The 24,395-nt window shown below is 46.3% G+C and overlaps 1 protein-coding gene across 2 annotated transcripts in view; it reads right to left on the bottom strand.

Moving 5' to 3' along the window:
* Window positions 1-4,543: 4,543 nt before the first annotated feature.
* kdn (citrate synthase) overlaps window positions 4,544-24,395 on the bottom strand; it is a 48,298-nt gene continuing 28,446 nt past the window's right edge. For both annotated transcript variants that reach the window (XM_075887363.1, XM_075887364.1), the window contains exons 6-10: window positions 20,905-21,104; window positions 19,072-19,201; window positions 18,092-18,193; window positions 8,210-8,419; window positions 4,544-5,183 (exon numbers count right to left, since the gene is read on the bottom strand). In XM_075887363.1, the coding sequence (XP_075743478.1) occupies window positions 5,019-5,183; window positions 8,210-8,419; window positions 18,092-18,193; window positions 19,072-19,201; window positions 20,905-21,104 (807 nt within the window). In that variant the 3' untranslated portion in view covers window positions 4,544-5,018. The remainder of the gene's footprint in view (window positions 5,184-8,209; window positions 8,420-18,091; window positions 18,194-19,071; window positions 19,202-20,904; window positions 21,105-24,395) is intronic.

Here is a 24,395-nt window from a genome sequence, read left to right as displayed (position 1 = left end):
TAAATGTGATGACCGCTTACATTTGTGATTTCATGGAATAAAATGTTTAATGCTTTTCAATTTGTACTGCGACATTTTTTCGCCTTCAGCACGGTGATTTTAGTGAATATTGTCAAACAAATGCACTAAAATATTAAAAAAAAGTGAACTTGGAAATCAATTTCCACAGCAATAACACATATTAGTCTTTAAAAAAAACTGATTTTCGTGAAAAACTACAGAAACCTCGGGAATTTTTCACTCCAAAAACAGAAAAAATAACTCCGCAGGTTGGCAGCACTGCTTGGAACACCGCTTGCTCTTTTTCAACGACATTGGTCTGTGCAGCAGAGTGGCGCAGTTAAATAAAGAAAAAAAAAAAAAAAGCAGAGTGGCGCAGTGGAAGCGTGCTGGGCCCATAACCCAGAGGTCCGTGGATCGAAACCACGCTCTGCTACATTTTTTTTTTTTCACTTGTTTGTACAACATTTTTTTTTTTTTACGTATGTTCGCTGACGCAGAACTGTACCCACCATATTGTCTTTCATCCATCTTAACGAGGCCCATTCGTGCTCATTGTCACGCACGTGACGATCTACGCGAGCGGCCTGGTTGAATACGGCATGTTGGATTTGCGTTTCTGCGGATACGATGAAGTTCCGTAGCGTGGCGACAGCCATAGAGTTTCCCACAATACTTACTAGAGGGAACTCTGGCGCTAATGTATATGGGAGCTGCAAGTTGCAACGAACGGCGCTTCAACGAGCATGGGAACTCCGTGGGAATGATGGGTAGTACACACACTTGTCTAATCTTCGTACTTCTGGCCCGCCTTCGGCTCCGTGTGTGTTCATGTGGTTAGAGCTTTTTTCTCACAAAACAAAAATCAGCAAATGTTCAGCAATTGCGCTTCACCACCCCATTGTTTTTTACTTACTTTTCCAAATTGGGTCAGGAAGTTCAAAAGGGTTGAATCTTTCTTTCAAAACAAAACCGAAACACAGCAATAAACAAAGCCGCAAGTACGAAGACTAGGCAAATGTGTGTACTACCCATCATTCCCATGGTCGCTGAACGATCGCAGCGCCAGAGTGCCCTCTAGACTTTCCTTCCTCCGTGCCTCTAGTTAATTTTCAGAAACTCTATGGCGACAGCAAGCAGTGTCGTAACACGTGCAGCGTCCTGATATCAACACGTGCGCGAATCTGTGTCTATGCGACGTACATACGTGTACGCGAATACATGCATGTTCCGGCCTTGCCAGACGGGCATTCGATCCCGGCTTACTGTGTGAAGTAATTATATTTACCGATCGCCCGTGCGATCGAGACGATGCCATTCACAGCGGCGTTAAAACCGTTAAAAACACATAAACGTGAGCTTCTTTCTTCGTTTTTTTGAGCTACAGTCTACTATAATTGCCTTACAAGCTGTATTCGCCGTTCAAATTTGGAAAATGCACGCATGTTCACAACTATAATTCTTGCACGCTATTTCAGCCATGAAATTTTCAGTCAGTACTCCTTTCAGAATGGACTGCTCCAGACTGCCTCTTCCCATCTTTCCATGAAGCTGCAGTCACGAAATGACAAAAATTGGCAGATCCCACGTACATGGCGAATCGATGATATGCGAAGCACGAATGAGAAATGTTGATATGTCACTTACAAATCAGCACAACGTTACGAGGTGGAGGTACATGGTGCCGTACAGGACTTACGTGTCATGATTATCATGTTTGAATGTGTCGTCAAGCTTCGTCATCTATTCACGTCCTGTGATACCAAATTTAGATAGCAAAACGGCCGCGAGAACGCTACGAGCGTGGTATGTTGCCTTGTTCTTAGATGACAAGCGTGTCAGGATTATCATGTTTGCACCAGTTATAAATTTCGTCGTGCATTGACGTCACGTAACACCGAATTTGGTATATGTGAAGCTAGAAAAAGGGCCACGAGCGCATCATGGTGGGCCCAATGTACTCCATTGTAGCGTTGACGCATGCGCACACTGGGCACAGCGACGCTACGTTAGCAAAACGTGAGCACTCTATAGTCAGACGCCAGGCGCGACGAGCGTCAGACGGCGTGGCCCGACGACCACTGGTCGTCGGGCTGCTTTGACGCACGCGCTGAAACGCGCGTGCGTCAAAACTGGTAGGCGTGCTGTGACGCGCATGCGTGAAAGCACGTGAAAGCAACACAGCGCGGCGCGCGCCTGCGAGTATATGACAGGACCGGCGCCTGGCGTGGCGCGAAGAACAGAACGCCGGCGAGCATGCGTACCGCGTCATCTCGAAATATATTGGCGCCTTGACTGTGGCATGTAGTCATGTTCTCACATGACACGCACCTCCTGATTATCATGTTTGCACCAGTCACATAGCTTTGTCATACATTGACGTCACGTAATGCCAAATTTGGCAAATGTAAAGCTAGCAAATTGGCCGCGAGCGCATCATGAGCGTGGCATGTAGTCATGTTGTTACATGACATGCATGTCATGATTTTCATGTTAGGTTCGGTCACTTGTGTTCGCCATGCAATCATGCCATACCATACTTGTTTTGCAACATGCAGTGTGAATGAAACCACTGCAAGAGCTGCAGGACCATGAAATGTAAATCATGACATGTCATGATTTTCATGTTATGACTTGTCAAATATGTGCTTCGTAGAGTCATGTTATGCCATACCAAGTTTGGTGTCCATACCATTATAGAAACCGCCAGGAGAACTTAAAGTTCACACACAAACACACGTACACACAGGAATTTATCTGTACCATTTATTTCCAGATATCACACTGAATGGAATAGACTGCATCACTTTCCATTTACACGGCATTCTTCTAATTACAGTGTTTTATGCTCTCTTATAAGAGGGCCTACTATTGTTAACTTTCATTGCTTGGTAGTATTGCTGGCTCATTTTCAGGGCTGGGCTATTTATACTATGCATACGAATACACAACCATAAAAAAAAAAAAAAACCCTATTATCCCACATCTCCAAAGACGAAGTGTCGCAACAGGAAAGAAAAGGATCTAGACCGCTTACAAATAAGTTAAAACACTCACAACTGTCTATAACATAGTTTTTTTAGCCATAACATACACTCCCTCTAAAAATAACATTTGGCAGCCAGGCGTGACAGTCGACGAGAAGGGCTTTGCCAAAATGGCTGCCACTATTTCACACAAGGGATGCGGCATGTGCTTTCAACCACAGCACTAAACGAGAGGGCTGGAGCGCATACATCACACAAATCACTGGGACCCTCAAACTCCTCTGGCAGTGTCACGAAAAGCTGCTCAACAGGAAGACCCAACTTCCAGCTCGTTTTCGCAAGCCGATTTCAAGGGACTCTACACAAGTACAACACTGGATGTTGGGTCTTCGGGAACAGATCAATATGCTCAAGAAAAAGGAAACAACGTGCCCATCTTTCCACCCGTGACAAGAGAGACTCCAACGCCTATTACATAGTTGCATGTAGTACGTACTTATGAAAAGCAAAAAAAAAAAAAAAAATCCTGCTGCCCTTGAGCAAGAAGAAAGAGGGCCACGAATTGCTGCTAGCACGACAATGTTAAGAAGGACAGGTGAACGGTTCATGGAAGTTCTGCCCTGCCCTTGGCTCGAAGAAGACGATGCAACATGCGCCGGACGATGTGCACACCTGACAATGGCACGTGGCCAGTCGCATTCGACGATTTGCATCGGCTATGAAGTGTAGGTCCACCAGAAGAAAGCAAATCATGCGAAAGAACACAGGCAGATTAAAGTACAATGACCATTCGACACCACTGCAACCTGCTGACACCTTCACGCACGCACACACATACACACACACACTCGCAACAAATGTTGTGATGTTGAAGATAGTACATTGTGAGGAGGGGAAGAAAAAGAAACGCGTGGCTCAGAGGCCGTCTCTCGAGTGTGGCCGAGGTGAAATCATTTGCCAGAGACATCATCATTGCAAAAATGTGCAGCATGCAACTATGTTGGCTGCCAGAGAGTCACCAGCTGCCACGACGTTTGGTTTCAACCATTGTTTACATAGAGAGGCACGTGCAAGGGTTTCATGTAGTATTATCACTGTGCACAATGGCAAAACCACAGAAAGAAAAACAAACATAGAAGGCCACACAATTCATTATTAACACGATACTGGTATCTTTTGTTGCTTTCCCGAGAGAAAAAAATAAAGTATCAATCATTCTGACTCAAGAGGTCGAACATACAAACACTACGAGAAGTTCGACTCCACCAAAGTATTGCTACAATAGATGGGTAGACTCATGCTTCAGGACTCCCAGAAAATCATTAAAGAACAGGGCAACAACTAACTTTTTGATAAAGGAAGGAAAACAATCAATACTGTACAAAATTCCATTGTGGGCCGAGGTCGAACTAGTCTATCAACATGAACCATCATACTGTGAAATATACGCGTCAACAGGCACCACTGCCATGATGCAAGTGCAAACTTCTCTAATTTATGAATAGTTAACATAGAGACATATACTGGCGGTATTTCTTAATAATGAGCTTCAGTAATTTAGCGTCATCAAAAAAGCCTTGCAAAACAGGGCAAGTTTGAAGCAGGTCGCTTGCCCTCACATTGCTAAATGCACCAGAAGTCCCGCTCGAGAGACCGACTTCGCCCGTCACAGTTCAGCAAGGACTATTATGTTGACAAAGATTGTCGCTTGCACTCGTGTCAACGCTGCAAAGGTGTTGCAATGAGGTGGATCGGCGCTAGCGCAAGTTCTGCATCTTCAACAAAACAAACAAAAATGAAAACGAAGCAGCAGACAAAAGACAGTGCTGGAGGAAAAATGAACAGGCCGCTAAAGAACAGTGAAGGAAATGTTCGGAGAAAAGCTGCGGGTAAAGACGTGCAAAACGGCAATGAACATGCACAGTCGTTGTAGTACAGTGGTGCATGGTGATGGGATGGCAATGCCACTAGGGAGGCGGAGGAGACGGGGGGAGCAAAACGGTGGAAGGCTGTTTCCTCGTCGCTTCGTGTTCATTTGTATCCGACCAGCTTCATGAGACCCTCGGTGGTGAGGGACTTTGGTCGCTCGATAGGCAGCCCCAAAGCACGGTCCCAGATCAGTGATGAGAGGACGCCCAGGGCACGCGACACACCAAAGAGAACAGTGTAGTAGGACATCTCCTTCATGCCGTAGTACTACAAAACAAAAGAGGTCAAAGAGAAGTTGTGAGCCATTCGACTCTGTGAAAGCAGATGACTGGTGAAGACATCAAGCAGGCGACACAGAGCTCGCACAGAGCTTGAAACCATAGCTTGTTACGCATCCTTACACTAAAGTTGAAAAGCCTCTTCATAGAGTCCCTTTGGAATTCAGCCTACAGTAGAACCTTGGTGATATGAACCCAGCTAGTATGTAATTAACATGCATCAGTTGGGTTGAGAAAAATACATTTATTGTATAATGCAATACAAACAGTCGTTGGTCATATATAGAAATGTAGTTCAAGTTATATAGGCACGCTTCAAAATACCAACTGTTCTATTTATTACAGATCTAATGCTAAAATTTTCAACACTTGGAAGTGGCTATTCAGCACATAACAGTAAAATCCCCAACTATTTTATCCTTATTTTTGAGTTTCAGGAAAAGAGTGCACAAATTACGTAAGAATTTTCGTAAAAACAGGTCTTCAGCAACGTCCACTAAGGTATTAGCATGCAGAGTGTCATGGCTGTCTGATTATAGTTACAAGATCTAACTAAGTGTCAATAAACTGACACAGTGATAAACTTCCATTCTAGAATGCCAATGACAACAATAAAACCTCACTATAACACTCACGTACCTGTCAGGAAAGTGTCCCACAGCTATGCAGTAACCGTGAAGTTCTACAAGGCATACAGTCAAACTCCGCTACAACAAACGCTGCTTCAACGAAATTTTTGCTACAACAAAAAATTCACGATTCCCCGTCAGCAGTTCATAGAAGTCAATGCATTAATATTGTTGCTACAACGAACACAATTTCTTAGATCGCCCCGCTTTAACGAAATTTTACGAAGCAATGATAGGCTCAGATACTTATTCCTACGCAGTAAATCCAATCTTTAACATTTCGATGCAGTTTCAGAGCCTGAAAATGTGTCAACGAAGTCTAAAACACGCGTTGGCACCACCAGAAACCGCCACTACACCGCCACTGTTCAGCCAGTATGAACGCTGCGATTGCTCGATAGTGATGGCAATGAGACTGTTCTGCTTTTGTTTTGCCACTGGCTCGCTTTGGAGCTGCAGACGATCCGAAGGTGAAGCTCAGTTCATGGTTTCCTTTTCGCAGCTGCTGGGTGCAACCGCGGCACGATACCTTTTTCGATTCCGATGCTTATCATTATGCTCGCCCTTGGTAACGAATCAGAGCGGCTGTTCGTCTACATTATCAACAAAATCAGCTAGCCGCGAGTGATGGATGATAAGAATGGCATAGAATAATGCAAAAGTCGCCGCTCCACGATACCCTGCTTCTACCTTGGCGTTTTTGGATAATGAGGGTGGCGATTTGGGCTTGTTGATATGGTAGCATGATAATATATGGTAGCGCAGACAAACGACTTGGACAACAGAAGGTGTTGTCTTGAATGTGCCTACTCTTGTCCGTGTCCTTTCTCTGCGCTACCATATATTAGCATGTTGTCGGATAGTTTTGACGGCGGACAGCTGCTGGTGTTAATGTGTTAATGCAACTGTTTGGTTCGTTCATGAAAGTGGTTTTAGGCGTTGTTTCAGCGTGCTTTTCACTGTGGCCTCGCTATGCGTGGGTGAGAATCACGTCATGACGCTGCTGGGGAAGAATAGGAAGCAGCAGACATTTTTTGAATTGAGAATAACCGTTCCGTTGTTTAGCTTGCTCAGATCAGAGATATTTTTTCAATTTCACAACGAGATCTTCAATTCAACGAAATTTTTTCTGCACCCCATCAGTTTTGTTGTAGCGAGGCTCGACTGTATAAGCGTTGTGAGGCACAATCACTAAACAGAACCCCTATTTTCTCAACACACTGCTAGTGTCAACGGTACTCTTCAGGAGGCAGCTTTATGGTTAACAGTTAGTTATAGTACGTACTTCTTTGCAACTACTACCATATGCATTCATGAGGGCATACCGTAAATACCTTACAAGCGTACCGGCAGGCATTCAAAGCTATTTCAAACATGGCTTTGTCGTTAAGGCCACATGAGTCAAGCAGGAAAAAATAAAATGCTAACTGCACCTGAAGGATTTGCACGAGCTACGATACCTTCTAATTTTTTTTTTTGGATTGTAGCATTGAGCACTTTTGATCAGTGCAAGCTAGAATTTGTCATAAGGTCATCAATTGACTCATGTAGGGTTTAACATCCAAAAGCCACCATATGAGAGACTCCGTAGTCGAGGGCTCCGGGAATTTTGACCACGTTAGGTCATCAAGCCCGAGAATAATAAAAAAAAAAGGTCAACAACAGAGCCGAAGGATCCTTCGTTTGTTGGCATCAAAGATTTTGCTACACCTAACGTGTAGACGGCAAGGTGGGGGTGACAAATGGCAAAAGACTAGTGGTCTAGGCCAAAAAGTTTATACAGAAGAAAGTCTTTTCATGTGACGCATAAATGAAATTGCAACATAGCACGTATCTTTTCTTTATACTCTGCCATTCATTAGTACAGTTAAACCCCTTCATAAAAGGCATGCTCCAGGCTGCAATTCTTGTCTTCTATATCGGATGTCTCTATTAAGTAGGGTACCTTGATACAAGTGAAGATAGCCGCCAGACTAGCAGCGGTAGGACGCCAACAACAGATGAATAGCCAAGAACGTCATGGCACTACGAGAGCCCAGAACCAACCGAGACTTAATTATTTTCACGTCCCATTCTACAAATTTCAGACATGACATACAAAACACACAAGAACAGCGCTGCACGGGGCGCTGGTTTTCGGGTATTAACAATTGTGACATACCTCCCATGCATCTGCTTATCAACCCATATTTCGTTGTAGGTACACTGGTGTCTCTTATACCAGTGTCTGTATACCAACCAGTGTCTTATACCCACTGTATTTCCTTAAGAAAAACTTTTCAAAAAGGCCCTTCATATAATTGCCTGAAAATGATCTCTTTGGTTTCTTGAATTTCTTTTGTTATTTTGCGCAACTAAATGCCCTTAATAAGGGAAGCAAACTGACCTGCAGGAGGACACCGGAGTGTGCATCTACGTTGGGCCATGGGTTCTTGACCTTGCCCAGCTCGAGCAGAATGGGAGGCACCACGGTGTAGATTTGAGAGACCAGCTTGAACATTGGATCGTTCGGCAGGTGCTTGAGCGCAAACTCCCGCTGGCACGTGTAGCGCGGATCTGTCTTGCGCAGGACGGCGTGGCCATAACCGGGCACAACCTAACAACCAGACAAATGAATCATCTGTGACAAAAGTAAATTCTGGTGTCGTAAAACCACGAAGAGATTTTACAAGGCCCATTACAGGAGAAGCGTCGGTGTGTACAACTGTACACATCAACTCTAGCAGCTTCTCACGCACAGCATTCACTTCAACTGGCCCGAAACATCATGTATGTATGTGTGCAGACTTCAAGAGTGGACTAATGGTCTGAACTTCACAATACTGTATATTGCAATGAAAAATCATTTTGCTGAAGACAGTGCCATGTTTGGTAGTTTCAAGCATGCGACATTCCAAGAGCCATGCCATAATTAGGAGTCAAGAAAAGAAAGTGAAACATCAGCTTACTCAAACTCATGAATGACAATCGTACTTTTCATATTTACGCTGTTCCGGCTCAATAAAAGTTAATGACACCTGCCATGTTCAATCCTTGGCTCCTGTAGAACACTAGGTAGCCAATGTACGGCAATCTACTGGGCCTTCCGAAATGCCTTTTGATTTCTCGATGTCACTGCAAGCCAATGCAAAAACGTAAAGGTGGCCTTTTTTAGTTGGGGTGCGTGAATATTGGAAATTTCAAATATTTCTTGAATACCGATTTACTTGCCTATTAGGTTCCCTTTTGCCTACTACATTTCCAATTACAGAATAGACCGCTGATAACGTAACTCGCTGAAGCCACGAATAGCCGCACCACAGCCGAAACAACATCCTTCGCAGGCTACACCAGCACAAAATGTGTCGAGCTTACAGTCTCGTGTGTCCGAGCATTGAGGCATGCGTTGGCGCTGTGTTTACAAGCAGTCGAATTTCCAAAAATGATAAAACAGTAATAGACTGGCATTGCAAATAAAGTGAATGCAAAAAAAACACACACACAAAACAAGAGTGCCATCTCGGAAATTTGCTGATTACATTTCAAGCCACATAGATTATGAGCATTACCATGAGCAAAATTTTGGGCGCTGAATAGTACCTTTCGTTTGATTTTACAGGCTTGCACCCCATATCTAAGACATTGCAATCCAATAGCCAAACCACCCTTCGAGTGTTACAACGGCCACCCATGCACCCTTTTCTTCCAGTAGAGCCAGTGCAAAGAGTTACGCTGATTTTGTACAGAACCGCAACTTTGATCACCTGCCCCTACCTCCGAAAAGCGACAAACGCTGATTAGGTCTAGTCTACAATGCGACATGTTGTCGCGGAAAGTTTGTGCAAGACAACATGATTGGGCGTTGAAAAGATTGCAGTCAAGCACTGGTCTACCTGATACGATATTGAGGTTCCCGGCTGGGAAACCAACGGTGACAAAAGTCCGTAAGACTTGTGAATGTCCACGTAGTAGCAGTGAAGGCGAAGGCTCGTGACGGAAAGCCAGAAAGCTTTCCAATTTGCGGACGAGGTAGGAGACGTGATAGCGACAACGCTTTTTCCCGACAGGAAACTTAAAGCGCACCTCATGAGAATACGATCGCACATTCCATGTGGGGCATGCTAGATACACAGCTGGTTTTTAGGCCTGTCGAGTGTGCATCGGAGAACGTTAACCAAGCAAGTGGATTACACTTCCGCGTCAATGTGTGCCTGCTCATTGAAAAAAAAAAGGAAAACTTGGATACAAAAAAAAGCCAGGCCTGTGTGGAATGCGTAGCACAGTCACAGCGAAAGCTGAAAGAGCCGCCTTTCAAAAGCTTTTCTTAGCACTCTTTGGGTAACAGCTACAAACATGCTTGCTCGGTATCCACTACACCATATATACCGTATTTACTCGCGTAACGAACAAATTTTGTTCTCGAAAGGGCGGAGCAAAGTTGGGGGTGCATTTATTATGCGGTACATATTTTATGAAAACTTTTTCAGGAGGAGCGAAAAATGTGATAATGCAAAAAAAAAAAGTTAAGTCGCTTAGCCTTTCGTAATCGACATACGCGTACACGTTTGGAAACAGCTTCTTTGTTGCATTTTACTCATTTTCGGTGGTTTATGGCTGTCCCCGGGCCGCTCGCACATGCCATAAAAGCATTTTACGGCTATCTTTTCTCACAATCGTTTAACCGCAAAAGTGGTATCTGCTGTGATCTTGAGGGGTGCCCAGAAGCGTGTGCTACGATGCACTTTGCCGAATTCGCAGCAACCTTGCACTACGACTGCGATGACGCTGTTCACATTGTAGCAAGTAACCAACATTGCAGCAAGCTACCCCCGAAGCATCAAAACAAACCGTCCATAACAAGATTAACAACAAAATACGGCCACCACCTCGCTTCCACATGAGAAGTTCCTCTATGTGCGGAGAACAAAGGAAGCGAGAATTCAGACATGAGAGTGCTACCAGCTACCATGTTGTGGAAATCATCCCGATCTTTTTTGGGCGACAAGCAATTTTTTTCTGGTTGTCCAGAAACTTGGACGCGATAGCGATTAATGACCCTTTATGACAGCAAATCTTGTAATCACTCGAAAATCTCGTGCACGTCGTTGAGCCTTAAACTTCCGTATTTGCAGGAAGCGACTGTCGGTCGGCGCGGGCAGTTTCGTGACCTTCCCTTCGCTCACTATGTGCTTATCAGCTGCAGACGTCTCTACACTTGCACTGCTTGTGAACCCTGCTGTGGCACAGAGATAAAAAAGACGGGGGACCTGTGGCGTGCAGATAGAATAAAAAAACAATACAGCACACGGCAATGGGTGAAGGGGAAGAGGGAGTGAACTGAGGTGGCCAAGGGGGTCGGCATAATAATAAAAAATGAAAGAGATCCAACGAGTAAGGAGGCGCAAGGTGTCGATTAGCGGGAGTGCTGCAGATGAACGTAGAGGGTGCGTTTATTATGCCGGAAAAAAAAAATCCTAATTTTGACGACTGAAGTTAAAGGTATGTTAATTACACGAGTATATATGGTATTCACAACTTTTGTGTACGGTCGAGCCCGACTATATCGAACCCGTTTATATCAAATTATCCCGTATATCAAACAATTCCTAAACACGGTAAGTTTACATTGCGAATATATAGCAAAAGTTATTGTTTTATCGAACGAAAATAGCAACGACAACTGACATATGAAACTCCATGTGCCACAAAAGTGTCCCAGCAAGTTGGCTTTCCCTCACGGTGGCGGAGAAAACTGCCGGCGCCACCCTAGAAAAAGTTGGTTAGACCCGGTTGTGCGCAAGCGAACACCCTCCTCCAAGAAATGATCCTGGCCCGCTCATCGCGCTTACAGCCAATCAGAGGCCGTCGTGCTTTCTCTGAGGCACGGAGGCGGTAAAAGTGAGCGCCAATTTTTTTTTCTTTATGCTTGTGTGCCTGCTGCTGCCCATTCAGCATGATCCGTGGTGTTTCCTGTTGGTGCTCTGTGAACTGTATTGACGCGCTGTCATCATGGCTTGCGCAAACAGGCAAAATTTGCCGTTCGCCGCGAAACTTGAAATCATCAATCGGGTTGAGCGCGGTGAAAAGAAGTCCGACATCGCCGCCGCGTACAAAATTCCAAGGAGCACCTTGAGTACTATCCTAAAGAACGAGGCAGACACCAGGGCCAAGTCGAACAAAAGGCCAGGTGCCCGTGGCACCCGACGTGTGCGCGCTGCTGTGTACGAAGATGTTGAAGCGGCCGTTTTACAAGTGGTTTGTGGACGTACGGTTGCGAAACATCCCGGTGTCCGGCCCTATGATCGAGCAGAAAGCCAAGAACCTTGCTTTTCTGCTTGGCAGGAATGATTTCCAAGGCGGTTCAGGCTGGCTTCAGCAGTTCAAAAAATGGCACGACATCGTTGGCAAAGCTGTTACAGGTGAAAGCAGAGTGGCGGACCTGGACAGCGTAGAAAAATGGCTCGAGAAAAACTGGCGAGATATCGCAGCAAGATATGGAGCCCAAGATATCTTCAATGCGGATGAAACCGCCCAATTTTGGCAAATGTTGCCAAACAAGGCACTTGCGTGTCGTGGCGACAAGACAAGCGGCGGCAAGGCAAACAAAACTCGTGTGTCCGTGCTGTTGGCAGCTACCGTATTTACTAGATTCTACCGCGCCCTCGATTGTAACGCGCACTCGGTTTTCATGACGAAAAAAAAAAGTAAGACATCGACTGCAACGCGCACCCATTTTTCTTGTTGGCCCGCACGATCACACTACTCGGCAAAACGACTCTTTTCGGGAGCGTCTTTTGTTTAAATATGAGTTACGGGGAAAGCTTGTGCCTATCTGACGTGCAACAGAGCATTGCCGTCACTCTTGTTTTACCGTGGCCCAATGTCAGCATGCGAAGTTGCTTCGCCCCCTTCTTCTCGACGGTTGTGGTGCCAGGCATGTCGAAGTAAAGAGGCGTCTCATCGGCATTCCGGATTTGCCCAAGCAGGTAGCCGTTGTTGTGCCGCAAGTTTAGGACGAACCTCTGAAAACTGTGAAGCTTTTCTTCGTAGTCCTCCGGCAAGTTTTGGCCCATGCCCGTTCGCTTTGGGAGGGAAAAGCCTTTCCTCTTCATAAAATTAGTTAGCCAGCACTTGCTCGCTTTGAACTGGCTCCGCGTTAGCCCTTTTTCTAAAGCCAACTGAATAGCCCGCATTTAGAGCAGTTCTGTCGTCACGGGCCGCTGTGCCGCTCGCTGCTCAAGCACATACTCGGCGAGCAGCTCTTCAATTTGCGGAAACCGGTCTTGCTGTGGTCCACTGAAGCCTTTGCGTGAATCTTTGCTGTCAACAATCTTCTGCTTTTGTTTCCGCCAGTCCCGCACGCACGCTTCGGGAACTCCGAACGACCGCGATGCGGCCCGATTTCAGTCTGTTTCGGCACACGCGATGACTTTTCTTTTAAAAGTGGCATCATGGTGCCGCTTTTACACACAGGCAGAAATATCCGACGCGCCATGCCGAAGCACGTAGGGGGCGGCCATTTTGGAAATGCCGATGGCAATAGAATGACCGTATTAATTTTTGTTTTCGCACTCGATTTTAACGTGCATGCGATTTATGAACTCGCTTAACCGGGAAAAAGTGCACGTTAGATTCGAGTAATTACGGTAATTTAGACAGATCGAAAAAGCTTCGACCTCTGGTTATCGGGAAAAGCACGGCACCGCGGCGTTTTCGAAATGCGCTGTCGCTTCCAGTTACCTACCGAGTAAACTCAAAAGTATGGATGACCGGGGAGCTTTTCAGCAGATGAATATCGTTGCGGAATGATGATTTGGTAGCCGAAAATCGCAAGGTGTGCCTGCTCGTGGACAATTGTTCATCGCACCACTGCAGTACGACCTTCAGCAACATCGAGCTGCGTTTTTTGACCGCGAACACTACGTCTGTACTGCAACCACTGGATGAAGGCGTTATATGCGCAATGAAAGCCGGCTATCGGAAGCGCCTGGTGGAGAGGCTGCTGCAGAACTTTCGTGTCGGCAGGGAGCTTAAGATTGACTTGCTCGGAGCCATTTCTATGTTGAGTAGATCGTGGGCAGATGTCAAGAAGGAGACGATCCATAACTGCTTTAGGCATGCCGGCTTCCGGATGCCTGGTGATGACACCGCAAATTCTGACAGCATTGAAGACACCGCAGGTGTTTCCGCCGAAGTTTGGAATGAGTTGGCAGAGTTCCCAGGTGCTATCGACGGATCGACATTCGTCGAGTTCGTCAATGCGGACGATGATGTCCCCATCATGGGCTAATTACAGGACCAGGATTACATTGCAGACGTCGTGCCAACCTTGAGCCAAAGCGACAGCAATATGGAAATCGACGACGGCCCATTACCTACATCCTCCGAAGTGATTAGTGCACTTGCGTTGGTTCGGCGCTATTGCTTGAATGTGGAAGGTTGCGGCCTCAGCTGCTCCGACTCGGACAACGTTGAGGCGTGCGTGCTGTCGCAGGCAGCGAAGTAGTTGACACAGAAAATAATCCGGGACTATTTTGTTCCACAGTAGGGCACGCAAGTAAGCCACCATATCAATAAAGTACTTTTCTTGTAGTTTGTTATGTGCCTTTGTGTCAAAACGTATACCGGGCCTATATCGAATTATGCCATACATCCAACTAATAAACGTTTTTTGGCAAGTTCGATATACCTGGGTTCGACTGTGGTAAGCAGGCATTCACTATGTGATCCTTCGTCAATCTTGGGAGAAGTGTGGCATTTGCTCCACGCATTCTAGGAATTTTGTGCAATTTTTTTATGCAGTGGCTGACTACGAAAAATTATGCCTAAAGTGGGTTAGTAGGTGATCCAGAACACGCTTTTCTAATAGGTTGGAGCGTTAGACGACCCACTCGTTGCGCAATTCGCATAGTGTGACACCTGGCTGTTCCTTTGATGTCCTAAAATACTTTACTACTCATATTAGCGGGATTTCTTTTCCGGCATCAAGCCTCCCAAGGCCAGTTTGGAAACTAGTTCCAAGCACTGGCGTAGCTCAGTGGTAGAATACTGGGCTGGCACGCAGCAGAACCAGATTCGAATCCCATTGTGTCCTTGGTGGTTTCTACTACAGTCGAGCCCACATATAACGGCCCCACTTAAAACGAACTTTCGTTAAGGGGGCAGACTGGTCTTTGGGACCAAAAAGTGACAAAAAAATTCATTTTTTAAGATTGACATATTTGGCTTTTGGAGTATTTTTGTGTCTCTCTGCAAATTTTCACACACCAGAAAGTAGTAATTTTTTTGTAATGTCATTCTAACTGTCCAGATTCTTGGTGCTGTTAACATGCAGAATCTGCGAAAAAAAGGGGAACCGACTTCGATGCTTCTTTAAAACTTGCCAGCACCTGTATTATAGAACCTCTGCTACGAATTTATGAGCACCTTTACGAGGATTGCAAAACGTGCACCATCATTGTTGCTTTTTCAAGAAGCTGTGTGTTTTCAGTTTTTTCCATTTTTCTCGAAAAAGTAAATTTACGACTGATCAATTTTAATGCCTGAATAGCTCTGCAGCTAGGCCAGGTACAGCAATAATTCTTTTTGCAACGGAAACCTGCGTGTGTGTAAATGACAAGTAAGGGAGCAGAATTTGGAGCACAAGCCTTGGTAATTACTTACTCATCAAAATTATAACACAATTCCAACTGCTTTTGAAAATGCATAGTTCATTTTGCTGTAAAATAACCAAGAAAGAAAGGCCTGAAAACAAAAACTCTTGCATACTTTCAATCTATAGTCATTAGTCTATGTTGGCGTATTTTAAATATAATTTTTTTATATGGCGGTCTTAAACAATAGAAGGTGAACTTAGGTTATCTCAGGAACAAAATGAGTTACAGAAAAACTAACTACATATTTGAAATCAGCAGAAAAAACTGCATAATCCTGTACAGTTATCAGGATCACATAAGAAATAAACAAAATGATGTCTAAGACCAGTCTGCCCCCAATGAACAATATTCGCGTGACCGTGAAAATATACACTGGTTCAATGGTACAAAATCACACTTACAACGAATGTCTCCGAGCGCCGCTAATTGGTTACAGCGAACGAAGTCGGCACTCTCCGACTTCCTGGAAAACCAGATCAGGCATCGACGAGGTGCCCGCACATTCTTATTGTTAATCCCTGAACCAGCCTCCGCGCCCCTCTAGTTGCCACTTTCCCCGACCGCTTTTTGTTACCCACCCCTCCGTCCTTTGCCCCCCCCCCCCCCCCCCCCGCTACTCTGAACACCCCGCATCGCTAGACGAGGCCCGCGTTTTCACACTGCTATCGACCTTTTGAAGACCTTTCGGCCACCTACCCTGTTTTCGATCGTTGGCATCGCCAGCATGGAGTGACCAGACCATTTGCCAACATCGTCAGCCACCGACTGTATCTGATCGTCTGCATCTAGTGCACGCGCGTACGCTACCACACCGACTGATATTTGCGATTTGATTCGTGTTAAGGACTTGTTCTGGCTCACTTCGCACTCTGCTCAGCATGCCCTCCGCAAGCGTTTGGAAGCGCGAAAACGGCTGTTAATTTGCACGGAACGAATCGCGAAATATCGAAAATGGAGAGGCCACGCAAACCAGCCGGCGCAACAAAAAGATTTTTTGATCACAGCCGCGCGCACCGATCCAGGTGACCGTGCTTTGACTTTTGCGCGCGAGTTGCGCCTTTCGCGGACCTTTCAAGGAAGCTACCCAAACTACCTCCTTCTCGTGTGTTTTGGTTTTCAAGATCGCCCTCCCACCTCATCCTCCCCTCTGTTTACTCTATCGCAACTCCTTGCCCTTCTCTCGCAAATCTGCTTCTTCTCTTGATCACAACCCCTTCGCCGGTCTCCACCGCTCCTTGACGCCAGCCACGCTGGCTCGAATTCGTTTCGTTTTCCGACTAGAAATGGGCCCGGAACTGTTCCACACGTTCTGGCATGTGTGTCGCATGTGCGCGTCTGGCTCACTCTTGGTGTACGTGTGTGGTTAGGATGGCAGACTGGAGGACTTGCACGCTTTTTCCTGCCGCTCAACAAAACATCGAAAGGGTGACCTCTTAGTTTGAGTGTAATCTGCGCATTAGGTGCCGCGTTGCGGAGAACTTGCTCATGGGTGTTAAGCACCTAGCAGCCAACTTTCTGCTTCGAGGGTCCCCGGTATTCAGCTGTGGAGATGGTGAAAATTTCGTGGGCAGTGGTGAAGGCTACATGCGCACGAAGCTGTCTTTGCGAGGCCGACTTCGTCGACATTGGGCCCGATGCCGAGCCTGAAACTTCGGAACAGGATCACTCCGGCAGCAAATTGTGGCAGCACGTCGTCGACTCCGACCTGGAGAGCGGGTGGGACATCTGTTGTGATAGTTTAATTACGGCCGATGATGATGCCGACACTGCGGGACCGTGCACGGATTAGGGCATTGAGAATGAAATACGTGGCGAGAGCAATTTGGAAAAACTGAATTGCGAGAATGACGAAACTTTAGAGCCAGTCCCTGATGCAGCTTATGCCACGGACTTCGGTGAACGAGCACCCTGCCGTTTTAAATTAACTCAAGAATGCCCTTATCGCTTCTGCTCTTCGAGACACGTGCATCACAGACTTTTTTGGGCAGAAAAGTTTTGTTTTCACTCGCGACTTTTTAAAAAACTGTGTTTTATTTACTACGAACTTCAGGCTACAGCGAACGGATGCCGCGTCAGACTGAGGTTCGTTGTAAGTGAGCTCGACTGTATTTGTCAAGTTCATTATTTTTCTTATTTCTTGCGATATTGGTTACAAACACCGGCAGCGGCGGACAACTACGGCGTTGCAGGTGACCTGTATTCTAATCTCATAACAGCTTTCGCTGTAAAAGGTTTGCTGTGCATTTCGCGAGCCAGAACAAGAACAGTTTTCCCTTCTGGAGAGTGAAGTTCTCAAATATGCTGACAGGCCTCGTAGTCCTGCCACTGCATTGAAGGCCAGCAGCGGTTAGACCGCAAGTTTCTTTATAACACGCAAGTTTCTTAATAACACAGCAATAATTATTGCTGTTATAACCACTGTGGCCGTTTTTTTTTTTTTCTTCTCCCGCGTAATGATCCCTCTCCCCAAATTGGTGTCAACTTTTTGAGGGTGGACAAAAAAGGAAGAGGAGAAGAAGAGGTGGTTTCCTTATGCGAGTAAATAGGGTGATGTCTTTTTGTAGCATCTTTTATTGCTTTCTTTCCATGCAAAAAGAAAATGATGTCTCATGAAAGCTGAATGACACACGCACCTGTCCAGACTTGAGGGTCTTCCAGACAAACTCCTTCAACTGCTCATCGCTCACTTCACCACCGAGCTCCTTCTGCAGTTTGGTCAGCCACACCAGTACCTCCTGCATTCGTGGAAAAGCAGCATGCATTAGGTCACAGCAAAAAGTTATTTCATGTCCTCAAATCTGATCAGTTTACTCCTGTCACCTTTGCAGCTGTGTATTTCAGTTAAAAACTTACACTGCCCCATTCCATTACAAGAGAGTGTTCTAAAAAAAAAAATTCATGGCGATCGTCTGTCGCAGACGAAATCAGTTTACCGTGGACATGAATACAGCTGTCAACCTATTTCAAATCGCAGACAGTCGCAGGGTATTCGTAATTTACCAGTTGTTCTAAAATTTGAGGTTCCACTGAATATTTGACATTTTTATTTGGTCATGACTGATTATTGGATAGCATACAAATATGCATTTTTTGTATTGAAGACACTACGTATGACCAAAAAATAATGTTTGGTTTGTATTCAAACCTTTCAACATTTGCACGCCTCCACTAAACATATATGCAGGAGAAAAACACTGCACTGTTCCTTCACGCATAAATGGTGTCAATGAACCTTAAGCCGGCCCCACAAATGAAAGTACAACAATAACGTAAACTGCTACGAACAGAGTCGAGGAATAATTGTGTCTACTGGAGCACCAATAAACCTCATAACTGTCTCCTGTCTTATAATTCTTATAGCCCTGAGCTAGCTGGTGTCTCAAGCTGGCAAACAGTAGCAGAGAGAGAGAGAACACGACAAATGACAAAGGGGAGTGGGGGGTATCCAAAAACGATCCCAGCTACAGAGATGCCAGGCTGCAGAACTTTTGGCATGCACTTTTTGATCGTCTGGCTCTCCTTAGTATTTTTATGGTGCTATTGATGTCAACCCCAAGTAATCTTACGCCACACATTGCTTTGAGAATAAGAAGACTCAGCATAAAGAGCTCACCTGGTTGGCAAGGCCGTGCAGAGGTCCGGCCAGACCATTCATGCCGGCAGCCAGAGAGAGATACGGGTCGGATAGGGCGCTGCCCACAAGGTGGGTCGTGTGTGCGCTCACGTTGCCGCCTTCGTGGTCACTGCAAGGCAAAGGAGAGCAAGTGCCGATTACACGCTGGTCACAGAGTGTGGCCTCTCGCGAATTCTACAGGCACGTCAAGAACAATTTGCTTTGTCATGAGCCATTCTCTGCAAGAATTTAGCCAGAAATTCAAGAGCATGTCACATATTCGATGCTCGCGAACTGAGCTAGTCTGCCTGACTGGCGGTTTGAGCAACCAACTGTGCAAAATACAAAGCTTCATTGTGCAGCGGCTGTATTATTTGCAAGCATGGCACTTGAATTGCGCTTGAAGAACAACAGACAGCCCTATAACTACAGTCTTATGTTGCAGAGAAAAGTAGCAAGAGGACACAGAAGAAGAAATGACAACACAACAGTCTTGGTCATGACAATAGAGTTAGCATAACAATTAATTTAGTCACACAATCGCTGACACCTGCATAGCTACATACAGTAGATGCTCGTTAAACAAGACCTAAAGGGATTGAGAAAATATGTTTCATTTAACAGCGGTTTCGTTTAATGAGACATGAACAAGGCTGCAGAATACAGCAACAAACCAATCATGTTAGAGGCAGTTGTTCCGTTTAGGAGATCTCCGTTTACTGAGAATCTACTGTAATTCGTTCTGGGTTGTGTTTTGGAGAAAGAATTTAAATGTTCTTCTTAAAGGGCAAGTGATCAACGATTGCAAACATGCGACACGAACTGGCATAAAATGGGCAGATACGAGTGCCAACCACGATCTATGTGCATTTCTTGCTCAAGTGATCAGTAATCTTCTCAAGTAAGATCTTGCGCTATGATACCAGTTAGACACTATCGTGTAGTTGAAAGTCGAAGCACCTTCAACTTAGCGTGGAATTGCTACCACAGCTGCCTCGCATGAAAAAAAAAATAAATAAAAAGCATAGGAACCAGTGTCTCACGGGCAAGATAGCACGAACAAAAAGAAACATAAAGACTCCCATTTTATAAAGCCTTTTTTTTTTTTTTTGTGGACGCAGTGAGAAGAGTGGATATCAGATATGCATTAACCTTGTGTGCAGGAATATACAGTTGAACCCTTTTGTAAGAGAGACTAATGTGAAAGACATATATGGGTATAAGAGACACCAGAGTGCCAGTACTGGAATAGGAGTTCATAAGAAAATGCATACACGGCACCCTGCTTTTAAAAGACACCTCATGTAAAAGACGGGAATTGCTTACATGTGCATGCCTCTAACTGTACCACTAAAGAATGTGTGACCAAACAGCTAGGGCAGTGTGTTTTCACTTTTCGAGGAGTGGAGCAAGGTACATGGGTTGGGGAGCAGTCCTGGGAGTAGGAAAAAGTGTTTTTTGCAGTTCAAGCAGACAAAAATACATTTTGGAGCAAGCTCAAAGCAGCCAGACGGGCCTATTTGAAGGAGTTCAGAGCAGTAAGAACATTCAGAGCAGATATAGCCCCGTTAAAAGCACTAGTGAGCGACATTTGCTCAATGATGCTGCATTTATGAAACACTAAGCTGAGTTTTGTAATAGCCTTATTATGGCGATAGAAATTGTATGGACAATCTCGACAGGTTTTTGCCGCTGCCGCCGTGTCCCATTTATATTTTAAATTAATAACACTACCCCCGCGTAGTGTGTTCTATAATCGGCCCATCTTTGGCACTCGGAGGGCACATGTGATAGCACCATCAGAATGGCTGAATTTTGGTTACAGTCAAGTACCTGTGAATGGTCAGGTAGAGGCGCATGAGCTCGGTGAAGTTGGGGTCATCATAACCCAGCATGGCCGTGAAGTTGGCCGACCAGTCCTTGGACACGTCGATGGCACCGATGCTGCTGCCGTCGCGGAACAAGTTGCGGTAGATGGTGGCCGCAATCGGTGGCAGCTTCGCCAGAAGCGCCATGGTGTCGTCAAATGCGTGCTGCACATGCAAAGGGGTGATGGATGAACAATCACCCCACGAGCATACCGTATTTTCTCGCATATAACCCGCCCTCGCATATAACCCGCTCCCCTAACTTTGAACTCCCCGAAAAAAGAAAAAAAATCCTCGCGTATAACCCGCATGCTTAGCTTAAAAAAAACTGTTTTGGGAAGTCACAGTCACAATCTCGTTTACAAAAGAACTTTATTTCGAAGCGATCGCCGCAACGTTGACGGCGCCGATTCCCGTTCCTTCAATCATCGCCCGACTCGCCGCTGTCGCTGCTGCCATCCGAGGCTTCGTCGCCGCTCTCGAAGACGCAATCATCTTCGGTGCCATCCAAGCAATTGCTGATGGCGCACTTTTTGAAACTCTTGCGCACCATGTCGGCCGGAATCGCCCCCCACGCATCCACGATCCACTGGCACAGCAGCGCAATGTCTGGCCTCCGCACGCGCCCCGTCGGTGTGAGGGCGTAAAGGCCGTCGGCCATCCACTCGGCATACAGCCGCTTCACGTGCGCCTTGAACGGCTTATTGAGGCACACGTCCAGTGGCTGTAGCATGGAAGTCATGCCACCGGGTATGATCACGAGGTCGGTGCGGTGGTCAGCGAGGCGCGCTTTCACTGCGTCAGTGCAGTGGCCTCGAAACGAGTCCAACACCAGCACCGACCGCCGTGCCAACATGGCGCCCGGCCTCTTCTCCCAGATCGTGCGAAGCCAGTCACAGACGAGGTCACCATTCATCCACGCGTTATCTTCGGTTCGCACAACAATCCCTGGTGGCAGTGGAGTGCTGGGTAGCGTTTTGCGCTTGAAGATTACATACGGGCGCAGTTTGGTACCGTCCGCCAAAGCGCACAACATTACTGTGCAGCGTAGTTTGGTGTTTCCGCCCGTCAGTACGCTTACAGATTTCGAGCCCTTTTTCTGCAGAGTGGTGTCCATGGGCATCTCGAAGTACACGGGCGTTTGATCGGCATTTCCCACCTGGGAGAGCAAGTAGTTGTGCTCCTTCCGCAGCCCGATGACGTAACGTTGATAGCTCAACAGCTTATCCTCGTAGGCGTTGGGAAGCCGCTGGCACATAGTCGTTCGCCGCCGCATCGAAAATCCGTGCCTGGCCATGAATCGCTGGAGCCATCCACGGCTCGCACGAAACTCGCGTGAGATGTTCATCTCGCGGGCCAACCTCAGCGCTTCCATCTGCGCCATCTCCGTTGACACAGCGTGGCCGCGACTCCTCCGCTCCTCAATAAATTTGACAAGCTGCGTCTCAAGAAGGGGGTACGCACCAGTCTTCGGGCCGCGAAATGCTCGCTTCTGCTTGTGTGCACTTTCGAGAGAGGCCTTTTTTTTTCGCCAGTCGCGAATGCAGGACTCGTCGACATCGTGCCTCCTCGCAGCAGCTCTGTTGCCGATTTCTTCCGCAGCAGCTATAATCGCGAGTTTTTCTTTCGCGGTGAAAGATTGTCGCCGAGACCCACTCATGGTGCCTCACCAGACAAAGCTGACCAACGGTGCAAACTGGCCACACCTGACTCTGAGACAGACGCTGTCAAATCGCTGTTGTGACGCTGTTGACCAAATCAAACAAAGCACGCAAAAAGTGAATAAACACGCTACGGACGGGATCTGTCTATGGCCTATGTTGGCTTTTATTGGCTTTGCACCAGACGATGCCGATGGGGATGCGGACCATGACCTACTACACTCCTGACCTGTTCAGATAGCGGGGTTCCTATGGGAGCGCGTGTCCCCGCTCTCGTTCAATCGCTCGCCGTAGGTGGCGCTACCTATAACCTGTTCGTCTGTTTCTTTACGGTTGTTTTGTAGGCGCTGGTATAAGAATGCCTGCATTCTGCAGTGAACTGGCGGCATATATGTGACTATTTCTTCCCATACATTGCTGGTTAAGCAAGGTGTTCAGAGCGCTTGAGTATTTATAGCACACTGGTTGACAAACGTGGGAACCCGTAGATTTACACGATGTAGGGCAGCCTATGCGTGGTCGCGTGCATTTTATTGCAAAAAAATTCTGAATGTCTTTTAGTATTATTATTTCTGAATAATTCTAAATTTTGGATCATAAATACGCACTACGAGTGCTTTGTTGGTCAAAATTTGACCACAAAGAGTGAAGATGACGTCAGCGAGCAGGTGCTGACTAGCGCCACGCCGCTCGTAGGTTACGGCCCTAGCGGCAGAAGGTATGAACTAGAACGTGGGCGCTGGAAGAGGTGCTCTCTGGGCAGGTCAGGAGTGTAGTAGGTCATGATGCGGACTGCACGGCAGGCTATGCATTGCCGTGAAGCCGACCTCTGCTTCCGGATTATTCGCAGATAACCCGCACCCCCACTTTTCAGGCGATTTTTTTCAATTTTTGGTGCGGGTTATATGCGAGAAAATACGGTAAGTTAACGAGAAGAGCTTACACTAAAGTTTTTTGGTAGTACATTGAAAGCTCAATAACTTGGAAAGCCTGATCAATTGGATGTGTTGTCCGGTCTTGGCAAGCAAGCATACAAGGGTGGTCCGATAAGTACTTAGCCTCACTGTGAGAGCGCGACGCTATCGCATGAGACATATACCGACGTTGAGTACGCTCTCTTAGAGGGACACACACAAAGGTTAGACGGATTGGGCTAGAGGTTTTGTTTTGGCTGCTCGAGGAAGCAGACCATTTTCGTGTGTCTGTTAAGCAATGAAAAGAGAAAAAATATCAGTCAGTAATTCGAGTCTTGTTTTTGGAAGAGAAATTGTGCAGTGAAATCAAAGAGCGGCTGGATGCTGTCTACAATGAAGCTTCTCCTTTGAAGGCAACCATCTATAATTGGTTCAATGAGTGTAAACGTAGTTACAAATCGGTGTTTGATGAGCCTCGCCAGGGGCCTCGCAAACAGCTACCACGGCCGATGACGTGGCAAAAATCTACGACCTTGCACTTGCATGCCATTGACTGAAGGTGCGCGAGATAGCCGAGACAGCAGGCATCTCGAAAGACTACGTGGGTTATATCCTGCATGAAATTTTGGGTATTAGAAAGCTGTCTGCGTAATGTGTGCCAGGTTTGCTCACTCGGGACAACAAGTGCGTCCATGAGACCACTTCAGAGCAGCGTTTGAAGCTGTTTAAGTGTAATCCGAAGGAGTTCCTGCATTGTTTCGTGACCGTCAACGAAACATGGGTCCAGTTGTACACACCAGAGACCATAGAACAGTCGAAACACTGGACTGTGCCAGGAAAACCTGTTCCAAAGAAGACGAAGACTGTCGCATTGGCTGGAA

The sequence above is a fragment of the Rhipicephalus microplus genome, chromosome 1, assembly GCF_043290135.1.
Source record: "Rhipicephalus microplus isolate Deutch F79 chromosome 1, USDA_Rmic, whole genome shotgun sequence".
In the NCBI taxonomy this organism is placed as follows: Eukaryota; Metazoa; Arthropoda; class Arachnida; order Ixodida; family Ixodidae; genus Rhipicephalus; species Rhipicephalus microplus.
Note: the sequence above shows the minus strand (reverse complement) of the source record. Positions and strands in the feature narration are given on the sequence as shown.